General features: G+C 40.7%; 1 protein-coding gene across 3 annotated transcripts in view; it reads right to left on the bottom strand.

Annotated features, from left to right (window-relative positions):
- Nucleotides 1-7495: 7495 nt before the first annotated feature.
- WDR72 (WD repeat domain 72) overlaps nucleotides 7496-25507 on the bottom strand; it is a 218629-nt gene continuing 200617 nt past the window's right edge. For all 3 annotated transcript variants that reach the window (XM_073303832.2, XM_073303831.2, XM_073303838.1), the window contains one exon: nucleotides 7496-7738. In XM_073303832.2, coding sequence (XP_073159933.1) covers nucleotides 7653-7738 — 86 coding nt within the window. In that variant the 3' untranslated portion in view covers nucleotides 7496-7652. The remainder of the gene's footprint in view (nucleotides 7739-25507) is intronic.

Below are 25507 nucleotides of genomic sequence, written 5' to 3'. Positions count from 1 at the left end.
GAAAGGTGTGATATGGCTGGGGTGTTCCGGGATCTGGGAGAAGGTGTCACACTATGAGATACTGTAGGAGTAATGCATATTGACTAACAGCCAGATTGTGCATTCTGGCTGGGAGCTATGGGTGGGATAGATGCTCAAGAAATACACAGCATGAAGTGTGCATACACTGACCGATCCCTTTTGAAGGGGTAGCCTACACACCAAGCCAGCATGTGGTAGTGGGACCCATGGCTCTGCCTCTTTCTGCTCTGCTCTTCCTCCTTTGGGGATAGTTTGCACCTCTGAGAGGTAGAGGGGAGGTGGTCTCTGCAATCCCTTTACCAAGGGAGCACAAGTGTGCACTTAAACTCAGGGACAGGGCACAATCTGAACGTAAATGTTTTGTCTGCCTGTTTTTCCAGACAACAGAGAAGGCATAATAGATGTTTTGATATTTTTCCTGCATCTTTTTATCATTTTTCTTTGAATACAATCAATCATAGCCAGAGACAAAAAAATTACCATGAATATTCACGTCCCTCCTGAAACTGGCTAAGAGCTGGCAGAGAGGTGCAAAATTATTTTATTAGTGGTAGTGTTTAGATTTCAGTAACACGCAATGTTCACTAGGTGCTTTCCGAAAGCAAACGGAGACACAATCCCTGCTCAGAAGCTTCTGACTGAAGGAGACAAAAGTAGAGGAAGACTACAGTTACCGGGAGAGCAGCACTTCAGACCCCTGTCACTCCCTCTTAAGTGCACCCCATCAGGCGACAGGTCTGGCTTCCTGCACCTCTTTCAAGGGTGAAACGCTGGCCCATAGCCCAACCACTCTTGCACAAGTTCTCTAAGTGGCAGTTCCCCTACTGTGTTAACACAACAGGCCCAATAGTGTTTGGCACCTGTAAGCCTTTCTCCTCCAAGGCCTGGTGACAGCAGCTGATTAAAGTGACTCAAAAACAGCTTTTTTTCAAAACAAAGCATTATTCATTCATCCAACAGTACATGACCACAGGCTCAAAACAACAAAGGCCTATACGCATACATCCCTCTACCCCATGCTTTGTTACTCCTAAGTCAGGCATAAAGGGAATCCCCAGGCAGGAGAAGGAGTTTGGGACCCTCAGCCAGAGAGCACTGAATTGTGAGCAGTTCACCCCCCTTTTAAAGTGTATCAAATGCTTGGTAATAACAGCAACAATACACATCCAATTATGTATCAATGACTCTTCACTTACCACTCTATGAAATTATTCATTTTTCATTTTTAACAACATAGTGCCTCAGACTTACAAGGCATTTTGCAGTCAAAGGGCCAGAGTGCGCTTGGCCTTTATGTAGGTATGTGCAGGGAGAGTGCAAGGAGCATCCCTGCCTGTGGGTGGAAACCCCACCCAATTGCCCTGTACTCTCTGTGGCAGCCCTCAGCTCCACAGTTAAAGTTAGGCAGCAGCAGCTGGAGCAAGACAGTTTCCAGGCCTGCTGCTACACTCGTTGGGTGAAGAGGCAGTGTACCCCATGGATTTGGGTGCCGGGGAAGTGATCTTCCCATGCAGCACTGTGGTAATAGTCCAGCTGGCCATACTTCAAAGATCCCTAAATAGGGGAAAGAAGCTGTTGAAGACATTGCAAGTAAAAGAATAAAGGGCCTATCCCTTTCCTGTCTCCAGAGGGACACACACAATTCTCCTGGAAGAGGGGGTATGAAAGGGAATTTTGACTGGCACAGAAACTTCACTCTCTTCTTCCAAGACTGGAGGGCTCTGTCTATGGCCCTCATTGTTCCATTCCCTCACAGAAGGTAGAAGAGAGACTTTCACTCCCCTTTACTCCAGGGTGTGTGTATGGGGGGAGGGCAGGTAAGCAGCAAGGAACACCAAACCAGGAGATCTCCTATTTTAGCTGGGGCAAACCATAGTGTTGATAGGTAGCAGATGTACCAGTCAGCAAATATAAAATTTGACTTAAAGCTCACGGTCATCAATTTTCACCACTAAACACTCCTGGTGCTCTAGGTGTTTGAATGGAACAGAAGTAAAGTGGCTCCAACATAGGGAATGAAAATGTCAGTATCTGACATAGCTCCGCACTTTGCATTTCTCTGACTGAAATCTCACACAGTCTCTAGCACCTCACTCTTTAATAGAAAACATCTGCAATATCTCATCAGGATCTTTCATTCTCTCTTTTTTAACTCAATGTGCTTTAACAGCGAGGAGACTCTATGGAGGACAAAGACCTTTCCAACAATACGCCCATGCCCCCAAAGCAGAACCTGCAGTCCCAGGCACACTCCGAGGCCATTCTTAGTGCATTCTCCCCATTTTAAGGGTATAGCACCAGTCTTTTAAAAAGGTTTAGTTTCTTATTTTTAGACATTGTAAGTAAGAAAACGACCATCTGTTTTCAGAAGAGCTCTCTTGGCTTTATTGTGTGCAGTTAGTCAAAGCACTTGGAGAACTGGTTCCTATCGATACAAAAAAATTGTATATGTTGTTCTGGTGCCACAAAGGGGACACAGAGCTACCTGGCAGGCCATATAGGGATTCCCCTGACATAGGGGAGTCGCTGCATGGTGTAAAGCTGGTGTAGCTAGCTCTATACCACCCCATCAGGGGAAGGGGGCTTACCTGGGTGGGCCAGCAGATTGGCCAAGGCAGAAGGGGACAAAAGGAGGGGTTGTCAGAGCATCCCTTGCTTTGGTGATGTAAATTTAGAGCCTTTAGGCTACTCTGAGGTATGCTGGAGGACAGTTCTGCCTCTGATCAGTTCTAGGATCAGGTGAGTGGAAAGGTGGCTTAGAATACACAGTTTGGGTGCCTTGTTCAGACCAAGGATCTAGCCCTACTTGTTATATCTTTGGAGCTATCTTAATTATTTAAGTAGCACACACTGTGTTTATTGAGATTACAGAACAGTTGCAAAATAAGGGTTTTTCTCTAGAGAGTGTAGACACATACATATGAATTTTATACAGACATGCATATAAATATATACATATATATATATTTTATGCATGTGCACACATTATATACAGCATACACATATCCTTGTGTATTTAAATGCCATTATCAGTATAAGCAGTTTAAATGAGTTAAGAAATTAATATTTGATGGATAGATTAGGACAGAGATTGACACACAAGTAATTAATTCCCTCAAAATCAGAAGTATTTATGAAATTCCTAGGGCAGGGAAATCCCACTGAGGTCCCAATTCGTCTCTCACCAAAGTCAATTGCAAAAATCTCATTGACTTCGATGGGAGCAGATTTAGGTGTGGCACAAGGTGCCGACTTATGACAGGAATACATTTGGTCTTGTATTTTTAGCACATGATCAGACACTGCGAGAAACCAATGACAATTATATTTTACTGGTATTTAAGTTCCTTTTCTCCTGTTTTCTTCCAAATTGATTTACAAGCTATAAATAGTTTCAATATACCACTCAGAGGCAAAAAAAAAAAAAAAAAAAGCCACATTTTCCAAAAATAGTTTCTGATTTTGGGTGCCTCTGTTTTTGAGGGCCCAGCTTGAAATATTTTGTGCCTGCTGTTCAGAAGTGTAGAGTGCCCATAACTCCCTTTTATTTCTGGTGGAATTATGGGTGTTTGGCATTTCTGAAAATTGTGCCTATGGTTTCTCAATTTGAGTACTCCAAAACTGAGGCACTCAAAATTAGATACCACTTTAGAAAATTTTGGCCTTAGATTGTAAATCCTTCTGGGCAGGGACTCTTGTCTGTTTTACCTATATATGGAGCATCTAGCACACTTTTAATTACACACACACACACACACACACACCCCAAGCAATAACAGCACTAAAACATAGCCCCTTCTGTAGAAGCCTGGCAGATACCCAGAGTACAACATGCTGCACAAACCTTACATGTAGCCATTGGGCAATCCCCTTGTGACAATCTATACCTTGGGGGAGCGTCCTGGAACCCCCATAGTCCTCGTTTTTATATAATTGTGATCTTGGATATAAACCATGCCTTATAAGGTATCAGGGGGAAGGTTATGACTTGCTGAAAGTCATTTCTCTACCCATATATATATATCATTAATGCATATGAAGTTATGAGAATTGTGTTGATGGCGGTCACTAAAACATGCTGTAAGTTGGGGAATCAGCCAGACAGTAGCTCTCCAGAGGCAACAGCAAGGAAAGTAGCCAACAACTGGGCGGGGTGCCAATCAACCCATCAACAACCATGGTCCAGCAAGGGAGCTATGATGCAATGACTCACCTGCATGAGGCCACACCAGGGGAATTGTTTAACCTTGCTTGGAGAGACTCAGCAATGCCCCCAGACATGCCTGGACTAGTGTTTTCCAAGCACATGGACTGAGGGTATAAAACAGACAGAGTGGACACATACTGGGCCCTTCTCCTGCCCCCACCCACACTGCAAGCAACCAAGACACTGAGAGGAAGACAAGACTCCAACAGAGGAGACTGGCCCAGGTTTAAGGAACAAACCTGTATATTAAGGACTGCAATATTCAGTGGGGTGAGAAAAACTGCTTTAGCTAGTTGCTGCCCAGTCTAATAGGGTTGAGAGTTTAGACCACGTGATTATATTTTCTTTTCTTTTGGTAACTAACTGTCTTTTTGCCTATCACTTAATGTCACTCTTTTATAGCTTGTATGAAGTGTGGGGCACATCTGCTCAGGTTGGCAATGGCTGGTGTATGTCCACTTTCCATTGTTGAAGTGGTGAACCAATTAATAAAATTGAACTGCCCATCTTCAGCAGGGCAAGATGGTATATTCCTGAGGTGCAGTGCTGGGAGCTGGGGGAATTTGGCTCTGGTGCCTTTCTCTGGGTGATTCATGAGCGGCTCTGGGAGCATTCATGCACCCAAGCTGGGTGTGGGGCTCCACGTGCTGTTGTGCTGAGTGATCACAGCACCTGAAGGGGTTTGCTGCTGGTCATTAGCAAGGCATTGTGAGAGACAGCCCAGGCTGGAGAGAGTTAAGGGGTCACAGAGATCCTACAGTCCCAGGCTGCACTCTGGGGGAATCCTGTCACACCCCTATTCTTAAAAGTGTTGTCAGATTCTTAATGTCTTTGTCAAACAGACCATTTCAAGCATGGTGGTGGGGAATATATTCCCAGACTGAGAAATGGCTGAATATTGGAGATCAAGGAACAGATGGTGTAGAGGGTGAATTTCACCAATATCCTTATATTCCCTATACATAAAAATTACTGATCAACATACTGCTATTAAAATGGCAGTTCATAAATTGTTTTTTTAATGTGAATTCAACTTCTGTGCATACCAAGAAAGCTTGGGTTAACTACTTTCCTCAGATACCCACTAAGAATCTGTCAGCGTCTGTATGGGAGCCCTTTGCTATTTAGATACCAGAAAGATAAGTATCAGGGGGCAGCCGTGTTAGTCTGTATCCACAAAAACAACAAGGAGTCCGGTGGCACCTTAGAGTCTAACAGATTTATTTGAGCATAAGCTTTCGTGGGTAAAAACTTCACTTCTTCAGATGCATGGAGAGAGATAAGATTTCTTCTTTAAATATTAGCTTGTTGAACTGTGTTATGTCTTATTATGTTCCATAAGACTGGCATTCAGCACAATGAAGTGTAACAGCACATGCTGAGAGCACACAAATAATGTCACATAACTTAGTGAATAACGTTAAAGGGCAATAGACCCAGCTACCTGCTTACCATTATTTTCAGAAGAATAAACTCCAACCACACAAGTAAATGTAACTCATATTTGCAAAACTGGCAAATACCTTGTTTCACCAGCCAGCTAATTTGTTTTGTTGCTGTTCAGAATGACTGCTGTGTGTACTGCACTATGATTTTTGGCTATTTTCAATCACAGTCATTTTTACACAGTGCTTTCAAGGAATGTATGTTTTGTAGTTCTCAATGGAGCAAACTGCCATTTGAGAGGCATCCTCCAGTTCGGATGTGTCAAGTACAAATTAGATAAACCTGAGAAGCAGTAAAGGGCAGGTTCTGAATTGTTCGACAAGACTTAAGAAGCGCTATCTTATTTAATATGCCGAGTTCATTCTATGCCTCAAATATCATGTACATTTAAACCCCTTTCACCGTGAAGAAAGGTTAACTCTTTTGCACTTTCAAAAGGTAACTGCTGAATTTAACAAGTTTTTCCAAAGTAAGCTGAAAATCTGTCACCTAAAATTGTGCTCCAGAGTTCTGAGAGGAACTCAATTTGTCCAATCCAGCCTGGAGGATGTTTTTCTCATGTCAACTTTTATTTTCTCCAAATTTGGCCTACTAATTTATTAATGTCAGATGAATTTTTATTCCCTCCAGATTCAAAGATCACGTTTTTAAAGGACAAATATTTATGTTTAGGTGGGAATTAAAAAGCTGACCTTCACTGGACTTTTTTTTCCAGTGGTTTCCAGACTAACTGCTCAGTACCTGACAAATGAGGCAATGTAGTTCTTCCATATTCTGTTTGGGGTCTATTGGCTGAGGAACTCTTGGTCATCCTACCTGCCTGACGTCTAGGATCATGATGAATTGTCTCCAACTCTAGCCTCAGATTGTTTTTTAACATTTAATTTAGTTTCTTCCTGTGCTTGGATGAACATGGCCATGTTATGGATTTCTGCTCTAATGTACACCAGCAGGCTGGAAGAACAAGCCTCAGCAAGCTGTGGAAATTAGAGAGGCTGGATCAATAGTCAAGGTCACGACCCTGGCTCTGATTTTGTACACTGTCCTGAGATTTTCTTCCTTTAAAAGCCTCTGACTGCCTCTCATGTGAATCCAAGTGCGTGCATACCGAGGAGGAAATTCATAACAGTCCACCCCAGAAAGGACAGGTATATCCATATCCTCTTGCCTTTTGAATCTTACACACAGGGCAGACCAGAAATGTGAATTTCTGCATTTGATATAAAATTCATCTTATTGTATGAATCAACCTTTTTGATGGAGAGATAGGACAAAGTAAAAGGAAATAAAACCTTTTGTCATCTAGTGCAATAAAAGCATAGGCAAAGAAAGTAATTTACATATTCATTTAAAAAAATCCCATCTTTACAGTAAACGCAACATTACATTTGATTTAATCAAGGTGCAGAATGGTTATATAATCTGAATAGCAAAAGGAATTTACTTTGCAAGCATTTTGCATTGGATATTACAGGTAGAAACCAGCATCATAAGGTGCTGTAAAAAGGCAATAAAGATGTTAAGTCTGCCTGCCTTTGTGTTGTAGATAGAGCTCTGAGTCTTCAAATACATAACAGCAATGCAACTAGGCACGTTTCTGAATGGGCAGTAATTTTCCACTGCAAGGCAGAGTCTTCTTGAGATTTAGAGCTTTTAAAACAGGAATGCAGCTTATTATAAGAGTATTTAAAATATCAAAACTGAAAAAAAAATTCACTGATATAGATAAATGATCATATTCACTAAAATGCAGCTCAGAATGATGTGGAGTCAATAAGATAAACAGTTCAGTTTCCACTAGAGATGAGCAAAAAAATTCTCACAGAAAAAAAAATATATCCAAACCTTTTAATTGTTTTTGTGAAAGAGTTGGGAAAAAAAATCACTTTTCACTGGTGCCTGTTTGTGACTTTCACTTAGCGGAACGGAAAGCAGCACATCACAGCAGAATGAGGGAGCTGAAGGTCAGGCTGTAAATTCAGCTTGTTGCACGACATGGTCTTGATCTGAATCTGATCCACATGACCAACAGTGGGGTAGCTGCCGAAGCATTGGAAGGAATATCTATATGGAAAAAAAAAATTGCTTAAAATTTCCCCACAATGGGTGACAAGTGCTTATATGTATGATTTTGGTCTTGAACTTACCACAAAGTAATGGCGTGGGAGTTTATCGTGTTTTCTTTTGCTGTGGAAACAAGTGTATGCAGCCCAAATGAAAGAGAAGGACATGTGAGCTATGGAATCATGACACAGATTAAAACCCAAACCCCCACTCCACCCAAGAAGAGGAAGGCACTAATAAAATACATGCATAACTTAGGCCTTGCCTACACTGCCACTTTACAGAGCTGCAACTTTCCCGCTGAGAGGTGTGAAAAAACACCCCCCTGAGCACTGCAAGTTTCAGCGCTGTAAAGTGGCAGTGTAGACAGGGCACCAGCACTAGTAGCTACTCCCCTCGTGGGGGTGGCTTTTTTTACAGTGCTGAGAGAGCTCTCTCCCAGCGCAGGTGCCGTGACTACAGAGCCACGTTAAAGCCCTGCCACGGCAGGGCTTTAACGTTGCTAGTGAAGACATACCCTAAAAGTACATCTCATTTGCTCATGGTATTACTATTCCTATTCCATCCCTTCACCCTCAGATTAGGCTCTACTCCTCCAGACACTGGAAACTAATCAATGGGATTACCTCACTTGCATAAAACTGTGCACATGTTTGTAGGATCAGGGCCATAAACTGTAAACTCCTTGGGGCAGGAGCCTATCTTTTTACTTCCCTATAACATGCCATGCACACCTGCAGTGTGATAAAAGTTGTAAATAATAATATCATGCTGACACTACAGAATTGTAAGATATGTTAAGTACTGGAATAAATTGCCTCGGGAGGTTGTGGAATCTTAGTCATTGGAGATTTTTAACAGCAGGTTAGACAAACGCCTGTCAGGACTGGTCTAGAATCTAGACTCTAGATAATACTTAGTCCTGCCTGGAATATAGGGGACTGGACTAGAAGATCTCTTGAGGTCCCTTCCAGTCCTACAATTCTATGATTTTATGTTTGGGTAAGAGTAGTTGGGCAAGGGAACCAGTTAAAGCTAGTTATCATCAAAGCTACCAAAGTCACCACTATTTAAAATGAACAAACAAATGGCAGAGTAGAGTCGACAGAAGTTATAGTAATATGTTCACCAACCCCTATAACCTTGTTAGTGCTATAGGGCTGAATTCTCTATCCCAATATGGTCCCTTTGCTCTGCTCTATCGGGTGAGAAACCTGATTGATACAGTCAGGCAGGATTTCCCTGTATATGAAAGAAATCCTTTGGCAGATGATGCAGTGCAGCCGTAGGGACTGTATGTAACCATTTGAGACTCCACAATCCTCAATTCCCGGTGGTGGCCAAGGGAAAGAGTCATAGCCAGAGTGTCTCTATGCTCCATCAATTGCTAAATACAAGAACAGCATTTTGAGGCCACTGATAGCTGGGTGTAAGTTAGAGCAGTCCTAAGGCTGCTCCATTTTCTGCTGGAAACTCAATCGTCTCTCAAGTAGCCCCAGAACTAAAAAGCCAAACAGGTGTCATAAAACCACCTTTGCCTTCCCTCATCTTTGGGCCCTGTGCCAAGCGCAGCTCAGCCAAACCCCAGAATCAAGTCCATAAGCTTCAAGTGTGGGATACTTTCACCTCCCAGAAACCACCAGTTCAAATTTTAGCAGTGCTAACTTGTAACTTCATTTTCCCAAGGAAGATGAACAGTACCGTGCAGTTAATAGTGGTGGGGACTCAAAAAGGAACCACAACAAACCCTACTGTGCTCTCTGCTGTGTGTGTGGCCATTAAATGTACCAGGACGGTTCCCACAAGACCCCAATGACTGTGGTCACTTTCCTTCTCTCATGATTGTGCAGTATGCTGTGTGCCAGTTGGCTGCCACCCTGTACCATCGAAGAAGCTGCAGTTAATAGCGCTGTGTGATATGTATGTATTCTGTAAAGAGCTTTGGGATTCTCAGGGATTCAAGGCACTATATACATTCAAAAATAGCATTAAATATCCCTTCTGCATCCAAGCCACACCAGGCATGAGCTCTTCATCTATCATCATCTCACAGCACGGGCCTCTGCTCTGAATACCTACTGCTACAATGTGCACATCCCCAAGAAAAAGCAAGCATGGCCAAGGAGGGTCACGACTCATTACAGTAGTAACGTTGTTGCTAATGACAACATTAATGATTTAAATTGAAAATAAAGATGAGGTTTGTCTCTTTCTCTGTTGTAAGGATCAGTTTTTTCCCCCCTCAGGAGAGGATTTTCTCACATCTGCTCTTGATTCCCCCTCCCTTAAAGACCCTTCAACCTTTGCTCAGGTCCAACAGAAGGCCCCACTGTGGTTCATAAGCCTTGTCTTGGTCCTATTCCTCAGACTCCCTTGATTCTTACATGGCCATAGTTCCTAGCTCCATATTGTAGATCAAGACAGTACTCACGCTGTTCTTCACTTGTTCAATGCATTTTGTGTCAGTGATTCACTCAGTTTTGTTACTAAAGGAAAATATTTTCTTTTGTCTTCACCCGAGGGCAGGCAAATTACACACTAAGAGGTGCACTCTAATGGACTGAGCACAGGACAGGCAACCAGGAATTCATTAATTCCAGTTCAGTGTCAGACACTGAATTGTTCCCATAGGCCCAAATGTTCAAAAGTGGCCTCTATTTTGGGGGGCCTAATTGTTGGGGTACCCAGCTTTCAATATCTGTGGCCTGGTTTTTAGAGGCAGTGGGCACCTGCTGCAGTATTAAACTCACAGCTACCACTTGAATATGCAGCTTTTTTCTAACGTTATTACTTGCTCATTATATTGATTTTGTTCAGAAAAATAAACCTTATAAATAAAAAGAGTCTTGCCCTGTGGGGAAAGTCCATCAAATCAGCTGAAATTTCTGTGCTAACTTTGTCCCTGAAAGTCCACACTATTTGGAAAACAATAATCCAATACTAGGAACTTTTATCTCATCACCGTTCTATGTAGACTTAAGAAGTGCAATATTTTCCCTTCTCATCTGTTTATGGTTAAACTAGATATCATTAAGGCAATATGTCTTAACTGGGGGAATTTATTCTAACAGTCAGCCCTAGGACAGGCAAACAGTTTTATCCATACTTTAAATCGGAATATTCTGTTGACAATAAAGGAGAGTTTCTTCATGTTAGGTATCTGTATGTCTCCTATAGACTGCACAAATAGCCACATCTTAGTTATGTTCTGGTCCATTCACAACAACAAAAATTTTTCTTTTCATTTCAGGCATTAGGCCATTCCCGCTCTGAGTTCTGTATCTTGGCATGTACGCAGTCTAATTCTGATTCAGGAGACAAATGACTACATTATATGATCCCTTTTTGTGCAAAACTCACAGTGACGTAAATGAGAAACTGAGGCATAGAATGGAGGCAGGTTTACAAAGGAAAATGCATAGGAAAGACACAGACTGTGTCCCAAAGAGCTTAAAATCTAGATAAAGAATAAATCATAATAGTGTCGAGGGACTCCACTATCATTCTCAGGGAGTTTTCTGACAACGCTCTCCTGGGTAAAATTTACCCCTTTGCAGAGGGCCACATGAGGCCTAAGCATCACTTAAATCACATGCAAGACCTTTTTTGACTTATGTGGTGTATTCTTCTCATGCTATTCCAAGGCACATGGGTGAATTTCATCCCTTGTGAATACAAATTTATCAGTTTGTGATGGAGAAATGTAAGGAAGGGAAATGATCTTCCAGCTTCCAGCTAGAGAGTCAGTGATATTTTAAAAGAACAGAAAAAATGGATGAAGAGAAAATTGTCCTTAATGTATTAGAAAAAGACCATACTCTTAACAATGGGAATTCTGTTAAAAACATTTGAAGTTTTCTATACAGGCAAATTTGACCAATCCCAGTGGTAATTTGCATATGTAAATTGAGGCACTGGAAGACAGCAAATTCAGATTTATATATTGCATTAACTCCTTGTAACAAAACGTCTTTTTTGCTTTTGCAGAACATCAGTTGCTCATAGCAGCTCAAACTGCATTACAAGACCACCAGCAATAGCTACCAGACTTGTATTCTGTGGACCAACTCCTTCTATGCTTATTCAGACAATGCCCCTGTCAATAGAAATTTTGCTTGAGTAAAGACTGGATTTGGCCAGGCACATTGAGACCTGGTAGAGTTGGTGGTGAATTGCTCGGCCTAGTAAGGAGCAGCCAAGATCTGCAACCTTCCACCACTCAGAAAGGCTTGTAAAACTCAGTAGTAGCCAGCAGCTAGCTGCAAGGGTAAGCATTTGAATATTATTGTTGTTTCTGCATACTGTAGTAGAGCTGAGCAACATGAACTACTCCATGGACTCCTAAGCTAGAAACAGTGTTGCATTGTAGGAACTATATTTCTCCATCCAGATGTTTTCTGGGAAATTCTCTAGGAAACTATTTCACATAGAAATGATCTGGGTTTACTTCACTAACTAGTCAGATTCTCTGTGCTGAATGGATATTCTGAGGAGTTAGCGGGGGTTGGGGCAGTGTTCATATACCAATCAGATCAATAACATGTTTATGGAATGCAATACACATCTTGTTCCAAATTCCACTCTCACTTAGACACGTGCAGTCTCAGGAAGTGAATGGAATTGCTCTGTTGTAATTGACAATAAAATCTGGCCAATTCTTTGCTTCAGAGTGTGGAATCAGGAGGGAATTTGAGCCTGAAAAAACATGGAGCCTGGGGATCTGCAAGGAACTTTGTTTCCATCCACCATGCTGCTCCCTGCCTCTCATTCTGCCCTGTTCACCCTATTTCCGCCTTCAGGAGCCATGATGACACTGGCTGTCTTCCCTCCCCAAGCTGTAGGGGGGCATTAGCCACAGAGCCATGTTAACTTCAACTCAGTCATCTGTCCAGATAACCAGGGGATCCAAAGTAGAGCATGAGCATGCTGCCTATCTCAGTCTCCAAGTTCATAGAGACATGCAGCCTTGCGAAGAACGGCTTCGTCAGTGTGTTGCAGCAGGTTTGGCTCTCCTCTCTCCTAACTCGTAAGGCAAGGGCTGGAATATGGCCCAATGTTAGCTAATATTGTCATTGCTGATAGCATGAAGGTCCAGTTCTGAGCCAAACTTTTTCTGTCTTGTAATACTTTGCAAGGTAATAGTCTAAGAGGAGCACTCAGGAGCACATCTACTCTGGGGAGGAGAGGGAAGGCCTCGTTCCAGCACCTAGCTCTGCTTACGTCTGCCTCTCGGAACCTCCTTTTTATACTACACGTCCTCTTTTTGATGAATCTTAGTTTCATATTAAACCCATCTCACACTCTCTCTTGAAGTCTCACTCTTCCACAGAGGGGTTCTCGCTCTTGATTGCGCACATACTGTCTGTTTCTTATGGTGACTCTCTCCCAAAACATCTGAATCTGTACTGAAATCCCTTTCCCCTTGAGACAGACTTTTCTTGACTCCCTCCATTTTCTTCCTGAGTTCAGTCTTTGAAAACCATGCACTGGGCTTGCTCTGTGTTATAGCTCAGTCAGACACACATAAATTATACAGAAGAATGCAAAATATAACAGGCTAGAGCCATTCATAGCAATGCCCCTGACCAATTGCTACAGAAAAGACATGACCCTTCGTCCACTTTCATATTTGTTGAAATTTAGTCCTCTGATATTTAAGGACCAGATTTTTACCTCTGTCATATGATAAAGATCAATATCAACTCACTCCCGTGGCTACTGTTTCATCTTTGCCATTTGTTCAATACCACATCCATTTTAAGTCACGTTTATTGAACGTGCCTGTGCCCCACCTGGACACTTCTTTCCAGGGCCACACGTACTGCAAACAATGCTAAACATCCCAATCAAACTGCTACTTCAAACTGGGGCCAGGCAAATTTTGGGTATCTGCTATCTCAGGGAGCAGGGGCAGCAGCAGGTAGTGCCCAAATATATAACTGAAAATTGCTGGGATAAACCTTTACGCAGACGAAAAGCTACTAGAAGAACATGGTCATATGCATTGTATTCAGGCTTGAGTACATCTGGTCCAGATGTGGATTGGTTTCCCAAACATTCATGGATATTGGGTCCATTATATATTTTTGTCTGGATTATGAATCAAATCCAAATCCAATTTGAAAAACTGCTTCTCAGATTGGCCAAAGAAAAACTGCTTAAAACCCAGGCATGGTAAAGCGTCATAGGCCTCACAGGTAGAAGCCAAAAAAAAAAAAAAAAAAAGAAGAAGAAGAAGAAAAAAAGAAAAGAAAGAATAACAACTTCTGGACAATTCCAATATATTTTAAACCAATTGTTTGACAGCAAAGTCAGCCCCAAGCAGCCTTCATCCTGGATAGCTGACAGCTTCACTTTTTAGAAAAAGGGACTTTTCTATTTGGTCTTTTGCAGGGGTAGTGAATAGGCAGACCATGGACTGAATCCAGACCGTCAGACGCTTTTAAATGGACCCTAAAATCTTTTTATTTACTGATTATTATCATCATCATTATTTTATTATTTTCTTTGGAGTCTGGACCTTGACTATACCTTGACCAAGAAATTTGGACCTTGACAAAAATTATTGACTACCCCAGTCTATTGCATATAATATGTTTTTTCTTTCTTAAGGAGGCTACAGTCTCTAAACATTGCGTGTGGGCTTAGAGGTTTATTTAGCCCCAAAATTTCCAGGTTTGGTGCCCAAAGTCATGTTTTATATATATAGGGACTCGAGCCTAAAAATGTTTAATAGATTCGTAGATTCCAAGGCCAGAAGGGAACACTGCGATCATCTTATCTGACCTCTTGTATAGAACAGGCCATAGAACTTCCCCAAAATAATTCCTAGAGCAGATCTTGATTTAAAAATTGTCAGTAATGAAGAATCCATCATGGCCCTTAGTAAATTGCTCCGGTGGTTAATTACTCTCATCATTAAAAATGTACACCTTGTTTCCAGTCTGAATGTTGGCTTTTGTGACCATATGGCTTTGAAGTGCATTTGTAGGCAGGTGTAATTTACCAAACTAGAGAATCTTGACCAAAAATAGGGGTGTGCAACATGATTTTTGTTGTTTTGTTTTGACTTTTGTCATCTCTGCACTAACTACAGGAGCTCCTGTAGTTTTTCCCAATAAACAAATATAAGCTGTCTGTGGGCTAGCAGAGATTTCATAAAGCAAATTCAGCTCTTTTCAAAAGCTATTCCCCCCGCCAACCAGACAGGCCAGATGTTTGTGAATACTGCAGTTTCCGCAATCAAAAGTACAACATTTACCATGGCTTTTATCAAAGATTTCAATTCCCCTCATCTTAAGGAAAATGACCCTTCTATTTTGTTGTGGACATAAAATTATGGCCCTTGGAAAATTGGAAGCATTTCTGTTGAAGGAAATCAATTTTCTCACTGCCATATATGATCAACATGTCACAGCCATCACCCAGATAATAATAGTAAAGTACAAGTAAAATGGCTGGTAATACTGGCTTCAGGGAGAAAAAAAGGGAGCAAGATAACCCCTTCTTTTCCCAAATATGTTTGGGGATGGGGAGAAAGGAATGCAAAGGTTTTTCACTTGATCAGAGCCTTTCAGATCAAGAACATTTTATTTTGTATATTGCTAGGCTAAAGTGTTGATGAAACTGCCGAGAAATTTGTTCTTCCTGGAAAATGGTAAGCGCTTTATGTGTAAACCACTCTGGATCCTTTTCAATCAGACTGTTAATGGGTAGCTAATAGTAAAGAGATGTGACCAGCCTGAGATGACCCAGGAGTCTGTTTAGGTGGAGGTAACAGTGAGAGTACAGAAGCATCTTCTTAATTTGCAAACAAAAGGAGGCATCAAATCTGACCTTGCTATGGGAGTGTTAATGGCTTCTACCCATCATCCCCCTGCCACTTAGCATCTTTTGTGCCCTACCTTGGGAAGCTTCCTGGCAGAAGTGTGCATTAGCAGAACTCTACAGTAACAAAACCCTGGTCTAGACAAGGAAAAAACATTACAAGTGATTAAATGATGGGTTGATGTTCACTACAATAGATGTACTACGTCACTGCATTACAGGCAAACCTCTCCAGTAATGCTATATGTGTGTGCTCTAAGTCGATTGGAACTCCCTAAAACAAAATGCAATAATTTAGCTTTGCTGGTTACAGAATAAATGCTGCCAAATAAAACCCAAGCAGGTGTGTTGAAAAAACCTGGGGATTTTCAGAAGGCAACACTGAAAATGACAAAATATGCTGACTCTAATTTTCTATCTGACCTTTACATCTCAGTGCTCCATGGGACCACCCCTTTCTAGTGAGTCTGTCTGTCTCAAATATTGTTGAAGTAACTTGAACTTTGTAAGAGTTCAAATGGGAGATCGCATTTCCACAGAATGCGGCAAAGAGCGTCTATGTGCTATGAGTTTGGGGTAGTGCTAAAGAGATGAATGTGATTTGGGGTGGTGTAGGTACATCCTATTGATTTGAATTACAAACTGGTTAATTTCCTGTATTTTGTTTTAACGCTCTTGGATTTTGCAGTGATACTCAATTGTTAACCCTGGAAAAGTTTTGTCTTTTAATTAATTGTTATGGTGTCTAGAGCTGGGTATAAATCTCTTTAACTTTATGCAAATCAAAATAGATTAAAAATAAAAAAATTGCAATATACACAGTATCTGAAACCATTTACTGGTCAGTGGCATGAGATAAATAGAAATGCTTTAGATTGCTTGAAGATGATTTGATTAATTGTCTTTCATTACATTTTGGGGGCTTAGATTGGCACTCTGACTTAGACTAGTTTGGTCTAGATGGCAACCCTTTTAAAAAAAATGCAGGTTTCAACTCCCTTTGACTTCATTGGGTGCTTTGCCTGAGGAAAGACTGCAAGATTGAACGCCATTGTAACAAACGCAAAGGGTTAGATCCTCAGGTGCGGCCAACGTGCACAGCACATTGGTCAGAAAGTGATGCTCAAAAGAGACAATTTTCTCCTGTGCATGGCCCTGATGCTAGAGCTGCTCTGTGCATGATTATTACTCTTGCTGTTTTAGAATAGCCTGGGCTTCCTCGTTCTGATAGGGTCCAGAAGCCTGGGAAAGGCTGTGTTCTCCAGCTATGCTCATTCCCCAAAGAAACTAGAGATCTCATTAGAAACCATTTTCTTATGAGATTTTCAGTTGACTTTTGTAACCTCAGACAGTTTAGTATCTGAACATTTAGATGCTTTTATAGAGCTAACCAGAACCTAGAAATTTCAGTTCAAGTGAGTTCAATCAGTCTCCATCTCTGTGGGGTCAGACTTTCACATCCTGAGCTTTGCTTTGAGTTTGGGATTTGACCAAACCCCAAAACTGGTGAAGGAAACAAAAACAGTTAAAACCACTGAGTTTTGCCTGATTTTGCATCAAAGCTACAAACTTGCCCAGGTTCATTCTAAAAGTTCAGAAGTATGATCAAACTTATCAGCAAACCTGGGCTGAATTTCCAGGGCTAGATTCCTAGATGCTTGATGTAGATGTAGCACCTTAGACGGGGGGAGCAAGGAAGGTGTTCCTCACTCTCTGGCCTCCCAAGAATGCTCCCTACACCTGAGTTGTGGGAGCAGGTGACATGGAGCTGTTCTAGTACTAGGACAATAGTATGAAATCATCGTTACTTTCCACTGGAACCTTTACATAACTGCATATTATAATTTCTTTAGGGCAGGTCACTGTTCTCTTTGTGCCACAAGAGCAGCATAAAAGGGGACAGAGCCAGTTTGTGACCCTTAAATTTGAATGCACAGATTGGGGAAATAAATAGTAGATAGTGCAGATCTGCACTACATGAACATTCTTCTTCTTTCTTCTCTGCTTTAATTGGCAGTGAAATAGTTACGCTTCCTCAGCTTTCGTCCCCTAACGCCCCTACTCTACTTGTGCTACATTGATGACATCTTCATCATCTGGACCCATGGAAAAGAAGCCCTTGAGGAATTCCACCATGATTTCAACAATTTCCATCCCACCATCAATCTCAGCCTGGACCAGTCCACACAAGAAATCCACTTCCTGGACACTATGGTGCTAATAAGCCATGGTCACATAAACACCACCCTACACCGGAAACCTACTGACCGCTATTCCTACCTACATGCCTCCAGCTTTCACCCTGACCACACCACACGATCCATTGTCTACAGCCAAGCTCTGCGATACAACCGCATTTGTTCCAACCCTTCAGACAGAGACAAACACCTACAAGATCTCTATCAAACATTCGTACAAAAACAATACCCACCTGCTGAAGTGAAGAAACAAATTGACAGAGCCAGAAGAGTACCCAGAATTCACCTACTACAGGACAGGCCCAACAAAGAAAATAACAGAATGCCACTAGCCATCACCTTCAGCCCCCAACTAAAACCCCTCCAACGCATCATCAAGGATCTACAACCTATCCTGAAGGATGACCCATCACTCTCACAGATCTTGGGAGACAGGCCAGTCCTTGCCTACAGACTGCCCCCCAACCTGAAGCAAATACTCACCAGCAACCACACACCACACAACAGAACCACTAACCCAGGAACCTATCCTTGCAACAAAGCCCGTTGCCAACTGTGTCCACATATCTATTCAGGGGACACCATCATTGGGCCTAATCACATCAGCCACACTATCAAAGGCTCGTTCACCTGCACATCTACCAATCTGATATATGCCATTATGTGCCAGCAATGCCCCCTGCCACGTACATTGGTCAAACTGGACAGTCTCTACGTAAAAGAATAAATGGACACAAATCAGACGTCAAGAATTATAACATTTAAAAACCAGTTGGAGAACACTTCAATCTCTTTGGTCACTCGATTACAGACCTAAAAGTTGAAATTCTTCAACAAAAAAACTTCAAAAACAGACTCCAAGGAGAGACTGCTGAATTGGAATTAATTTGCAAACTGGATACAATTAACTTAGGCTTGAATAGAGACTGGGAGTGGATGGGTCATTACACAAAGTAAAACTATTTCCCCCTGTTTATTCCACCCCGACTGTTCCTCAGACATTCTTGTCAACTGCTAAAAATGGCCCACCTTGATTATCACTACAAAAGGTTACCCCCGCCCCCCACGCTCTCCTGCTGGTAATAGCTCACCTTAAGTGATCACTCTCTTTACAGTGTGTATGGTAACACCCATTGTTTCATGTTCTCTATGTATATAAATCTCCCCACTGTATTTTCCACTGAATGCATCCGATGAAGTGAGCTGTAGCTCATGAAAGCTTATGCTCAAATAAATTGGTTAGTCTCTAAGGCATCACAAGTACTCCTTTTCTTTTTGCGAATACAGACTAACAGGGCTGCTACTCTGAAACCAGTTAACAACATTGTCATCAGTTGGTTACAGAGATAATATCCCACTTAGATGAACTGGGCCATTTACACCTCCACCAGCTGTTGTTTCAAGCTCTTTCAAAAGACAAGATGTCACAACATCAACTACACTCAGTTCACATACTGAAGGTTTTCTTTGCAACCAGATGGGTTACAGATGTGACTTCATAAAAAAAAAAAAAAACTTAGAGTCTGTAGCACAAGATTAAGACTCCATAAAAAATACAACCTACCAACCTGCCATGACCCAGCAAGCCCAATTCAACTCCTAGTACTGCAATTTCAGCCAGGCTACTTTTAAGCGCTTTGTATTTCCTGAAGAATATTTTGCATAGTATTAAAACTCACTCTCTCTTTATGCTTAAATGCTGCCAGGAAATTTCTCCTGAAAATATCTTTCTTCAGCTTTAAAGTTTATTTCCTCCTTGTTTTGTTGAGTCATGTATGAAATAACTACTGCTTTTCAGAAAGATATTTTGTTTGTTTGTGTATAAGTGGACAATTACCCAGAAATGGTAGGTTTCCAACTCTTCCGTTGAAATAGGTAGCAAGTGTTCTGTGTCTTTGTACATCTAAAATACAGTAAGCATAATGGGAGTTACCTGAGAGTCTCAAGCACAGTTATCATAGACAGAGCTCAGGCAGGCTTGGTGATTCTTGGCAAAGAAACGATCATTTCTGTAGTATATATAAAATGATCTTTTTAAAAAAGAACCAAGTTATATTGCTTCACCTGTTGACGACTCTAAACTAGCATGCTTTTCAGAATCCAGCACACTGGAATTACTGTATTGGTACATATTATAGTAAATTGCTTCAAAAAAATTTTTGTCAACAGTGACCTATATTAAATCAGGTTTCAGAGGAACAGCCGTGTTAGTCTGTATTCGCAAAAAGAAAAGGAGTACTTGTGGCACCTTAGAGACTAACCAATTTATTTGAGCATGAGCTTTCGTGAGCTACAGCTCACTTCATCAGATGTTTACCGTGGACACGGTAAACATCTGATGAAGTGAGCTGTAGCTCACGAAAGCTCATGCTCAAATAAATTGGTTAGTCTCTAAGGTGCCACAAGTACTCCTTTTCTTTTTATATTAAATCAATAAGTCGGAAACTTTCTCTCAAGACTGGATTATTTTCCAAATGCTATGTGCTTAGCTAAGCCACAAATTCAAGAGTCACTGGGTGAAATTCAGGAGTCACTGGGTGAAATTCTGTGGTCTGTGTGATTGATTCAGGAGTCACTGGGTGAAATTCTGTGGTCTGTGTGATACAGCTCAGACGAGACATTCAGGACAGCTTTAAAGTCTTTGAATCTTCATTTCATGACAGGGTAGTTAGCGGAGCCAATGCTTAACGTTGTTTCTTGTTAATATAGTTAATTATAGAAAGCAAATAAGTGTGTTTGGAAATAAACTGAGAAAAATATTTGGGTATTTCTTAGCAACTTTGTTTCTTGGGTAATTTCTTAGCAACTTTGTTTCTTGGGTAATGGTTAGCCCTTTAGTATGGTTGCATAAAATGGTATTGTCTAGCTACATTTGGCATTTACAGAGGTTTTCAGTTCTTGCTAATGCTGAATGTTTAATATAAAAGATATGAAGTATTGGAGCAAAAATAGATCATACCAGTAACAATGACATACTATTGATTATAATGGCATAAGATAGCCTGATGTTAGCAATTTTACAAAAACTTTATCAAAGGTACCAATTTATCACAGTCATCTCCCACCCTACTCCTTCCTGTTGCATCACTGACTCTCCCACGAATATAAAAAGTAGAGAAAACCTATATACAGTTTATTCCTGAAAAGAGAAAAAAGAACTCAGTTTTAAACTGTGCAGTTTCACCAATGGGCAGTAATATTTTTGTCAGCCATTCTCAAAAGTAGTCCTCTCAGCGCCTATACAACAAGCCTTTTCTGCAAGCATTCCCCACTCTGAGTGTGAGGAATTGCATCACAACAGCAACATTCAGCTCACAAACAGTTGTCAGGTGAAACTTGTGCTTCACTTTCAAATCCCCCTCTGCTGGTATACACACATTGTGTTTTCATTAAAAAAAAAAAGAAGACTTCTCATTTAGGCACTTAATGAAACCACTTAAGCATGTGCTTACTTTTAAGCATATGAGTAGCCCTATTAATTATTAGTCTGCTTACAATTAAGCATACACATTAAGTGCTTTGCTCGTTTGGGGGCTAACTATGAATTTCATAAAAGAGCATTAGCGCCCAAGTTCACCTATTGCTTAACTTTAAGCAAATAAGGAGCTCCATTGAAATCAATGGGGCTCACATGCTTAAAGCTAAACACGTGCTTAAGTGCTTTGTTGGACTGGGGCCTAGGTGCACAGATTTTTTTAAAAAATCTTTATGCAGCACTGCAAAGAGACTTTTGCAGAAACCTACTTCTGTTTAATAATTCATGGTGAATAAAATGTTAAAATTTTTAAGCATACAACTGATCATTCTAAAGGTGTTGCAATATCGGAGACATTCTGCAACTTTAAATACAGTATCGTTGCATCTTTTTTTAAGAAGTAGGAAATACAGATAAAAATGTACTAACAAATGGCAAGGACCTTTAAAACCTTTTTAACCTTTAATCCATTATTTAGCGCTTCATTCTTTTAAGAGAAATCTGCAGTTATATCCGCTCAAAAGCACAACCTTGAAATAAAGTGTTTACAGACATGCACAGAAAGCATTGGCTGCTTTCATTGCAAGATGACACCTGTGTACCATATGTCCTGATCCCTGAAGTCATACTTCAGAGTATAGACTTATTCATTCAAAAACACTTCATCTGATTTATATCGAAGTACCTGCTCCTGGCTACACAGATTAAGTAAATGTCCAACTGACACAGTAAACATTGTTGTCTTGAAATCTTTCATTTTGGCATAGTATCATACATTTATCATTATGGTGTTTCATACCCATGTATCCATAAATATTTGGTTTTGGTTGTAGGCAGATCTAAACGTCATGGAAAGTTGACCTGCAAGTGAATCAGAAGAAAATCTTATCTCTGGCCTTGGAGAAAAGGAGATAAAAATGAAGGGAAAGTTTGAATATAGTGAGGGAAACTTTTTTTAACCTAAATTAAGTAAATGTCTTCTAGTTAATTATTAACTTTTCATGGTAAATGTGGCTGTTTGGATTAGAAAGAGGTTATCTGCTCTAACATTTCTTAACACTTCCATAATGTTATCAAGCATTAAAAGGTAACATTTATCAAACATTTACAACATATGTGAGTCAGAACAAAGTGCAAACATACAGCTCTGATAACATCCAAGCTGTCATTATAAAACATGAGCAAATAGCTCTGAAATATTTGCTTTTAGATGGTACATTCTTTGTCATGAAAACATTTAACGTGTGAAATACACATTCAGTTAAAGTCAGAAAACCTTACTTTCTTTTAATGATCCCTAAACCCAGATGAAAAAGATGAAGAGGTGGAGGAGAACTAGGAAGATGAGCCAGATAAAAAGTGGGCCTTTGCATGAAGAGATCTAATGGTCCTGTATATCCTTACATGATTGTTCCTTATTCACCAATGGGACTACTCAGTTGAAGAAAAGTTTGCAGGATCAGGCCTTAAGACTTCCAATTGTATGTCTCCTTTCTCAGCAAAGATTTGCTTTAGAAAATCCAGACCCAAAATCTCAGTTGTAAGTGTCTGGCAATGCACGAGAAATGGCAGGAGTAGGTATGAAGACCTCTAAAGGCTAAGAGTAACTCCCATTGAAGTTAATAGGAGAATCTCCTATTATGCCAGTTGGCAGTTCAATCCCTGGATGTAGGAAATCCAGACAAACCACTATTACGGATACAGTCATAAGACCAAGACCCCCTTTTGTACTAAGGGAAGAGCCTCTTACACAAGGATAGCACGTTCAAAATCAGTGTAATTCAAAAACAAAACAAAAAAACCAAAAAACTACTGCACCTCTACATTTGATAGCAACCTAATCTACCTTTCTTGCCTCCTGTTTTTAAAGCAGCCTCCATTAGATAACGACACATAACCATGCCCAGAGAGGACTTACTGTAGATTGAGAGCTGTCTCTAACTTATCCAGTAGTAGGAGTGGTGGCAATTCCCTTCTTCAGCCAGGCTATTCACAGAATCATAGAAGATGAGGGTTGGAAAAGACCTCAGGAGGTCACCTAGTCCAACCCTCTGCTCAAAGTATTCTACTGATACTGCTGCAAAGAGTGACTGGGATGATCACTGTCACTGTAGTTCAATTTAAAATGAAAAACTATTCTCATAGAATGCCTGTCATAAGAGACCATGTAGAGTGTGCTGCTCACTTTCTAGGCAAGGTGGCCAGGGGAAAGGGAAGGAGCCCATAAAAACCTGATCTAAAAAAGCCTGGACTCTGCTGAAGTTCAGACCGAGATCCAAACCAGAAGATGCCCATGGCACCTGCACATCTATGTTAATAGTGGTGTTTCAGACAATGGCAGTGGCAATAGTAAATAATTGAATAAAGAGCACTAGCTACAGGCTACAACAAACGAAAAAATATCAAATCAACAGTTTGTTTCACTGGTGCTGCACGGCTCCCCAGCCATTCAACACCTCCTGAAATTTTATCAGCTCATTGATTGGTTCTGGCTCATTAAAACTACACACCTTTCCTGTTAGTTTGCAACTTTTTTTCCCACCTACTTTAAAATTTGTAATTATTCATCATCATGTGAATGTTGTGTGGATGGAAGCATGCAGGGATCTTACTCTTCTCTCTTACATCGATGAGAAGGACATAGGCTGGACTCTGGCATATAGGCACCATCATAAGGGGGATTTAATGGGTTAGGGGAGATTTTCTCCACTGCAAGAGCAGCATAGGGCCAGCATAGACAGACCACTCCTATGCTACCCCTATTTGCAGGTCCTGGCATGGGGGGCATGCTAGAAATGTGACTGTGATGGGAAGGCCTGAATCAGAGGATGGTAGCAGGCATAATTTTAGCCCTAATTTTAGAAGCACAATACCCTGGGCCTAATTTTAGAAGCACAATACCCTGGGCCTCCTCCAGTTTACAACATGGGCTGTTTCTCTCAAATCATTTCAGAATCTGGGCAGTGCTAAGGGGGCAAAAAGCTACCTTTGCCTACCCTGTATCTTGACTGTGCTTTCCAGGCTGATTTTCTCAAGAGATGTAACACATAATCTAGATCTACATTCTTCTCTTTCCTGTCACTGGTTGATCTAATAATAAATAGTAATAATAATAAATAATAATAATAAAAGATTAACAATGATGGACAGCTAATTTCCTCCATTGTGGTTTAGGCACGTTGCATCTTTTCTCTCTGACACACTAATGAGATATCTCTCAGTAGTAGATACTGGTTCTTAAACTGCTTTCTTTTCTGATGATAAACATTTACAAAACCCCTTCTTGTACCTTTTCCAAGCACTGCTGTGCATCAGCTTTTGAGAAATGAGGGCAAATTCTATTAAGTGTTTGTGACTCACTTAATTCAGATTACTTTTCACATATATATTTTTTCATATATTTTGTACAATTTTGTAGAACCATTTTCATGAATCAAAACCCAGTAATATTCAATAGCTTAATGTTTTATTTAATAATTGCTTGACAAATATTAACTGATCTCAGAACCACACTGTTCCAAATATATTTTGGCAAAAAATAATTTTATTTATTTAAATCTTTGAGTAAACTGGGCTTCCATTTTTTACAGCCCAGGCAATTCTAGACTCCACAGAAAAGTGTTTTCTGGGTTACACTAAATTTAGTCATTGTACCCGTTACGATACCATTGTCAGAATTAGCAATGCTAGGCCTGAACCAACAATCTATTCTGGGCCATGTTCTGATTCTAATTACAGTGGTGTAAATGCAGAATGAATCTGTTGAGTTTAGTGAAATCACTCTGGATTTACGTTGGTGTAACTGAGGTCAGAATCAGCCTATGTTTTAGGACATTGTTCTCTCAGATGCCTAGCCAGATTAATTGGCACAATTATATCCTCCTTTCCTCTTCCCCCTCAGGTCAATCTATATGTCAGAGGTTTACAAGCTCTGTTGATTCAGAGCTGAACAAGTGCTGGAGGGAATGGGCTGCTATGATCTGCCTAGCCTATAAAGGTCCAAACTGTTTTGTCTTTGATGTAGAAGTCACAAAAATACTCTAATCTTTCATTCACTCAGATTTCCCCTTCTTCATTTGAAGGACTAGAGATGTTTCCAGAATGGAATGGGCTGTCTCCCTTCACTTGAGAAGCAGTTAATGAAACCCTTATATGCACTTATTACAGCCACCAGAATACAAAACATTTGGCATTCACAGTCAGAAAGTAATCTTTCAACTAGATTACTTAGCTTAGCCAGAGGGGATGGCTTAGTGATCTAAACATCTA

This window comes from Lepidochelys kempii, chromosome 10 (genome assembly GCF_965140285.1).
Source record: "Lepidochelys kempii isolate rLepKem1 chromosome 10, rLepKem1.hap1, whole genome shotgun sequence".
Classification (NCBI taxonomy): Eukaryota; Metazoa; Chordata; order Testudines; family Cheloniidae; genus Lepidochelys; species Lepidochelys kempii.
The sequence above is the reverse complement of the archived record's forward strand: the minus strand, read 5'-3'. Positions and strand labels throughout refer to the sequence as shown.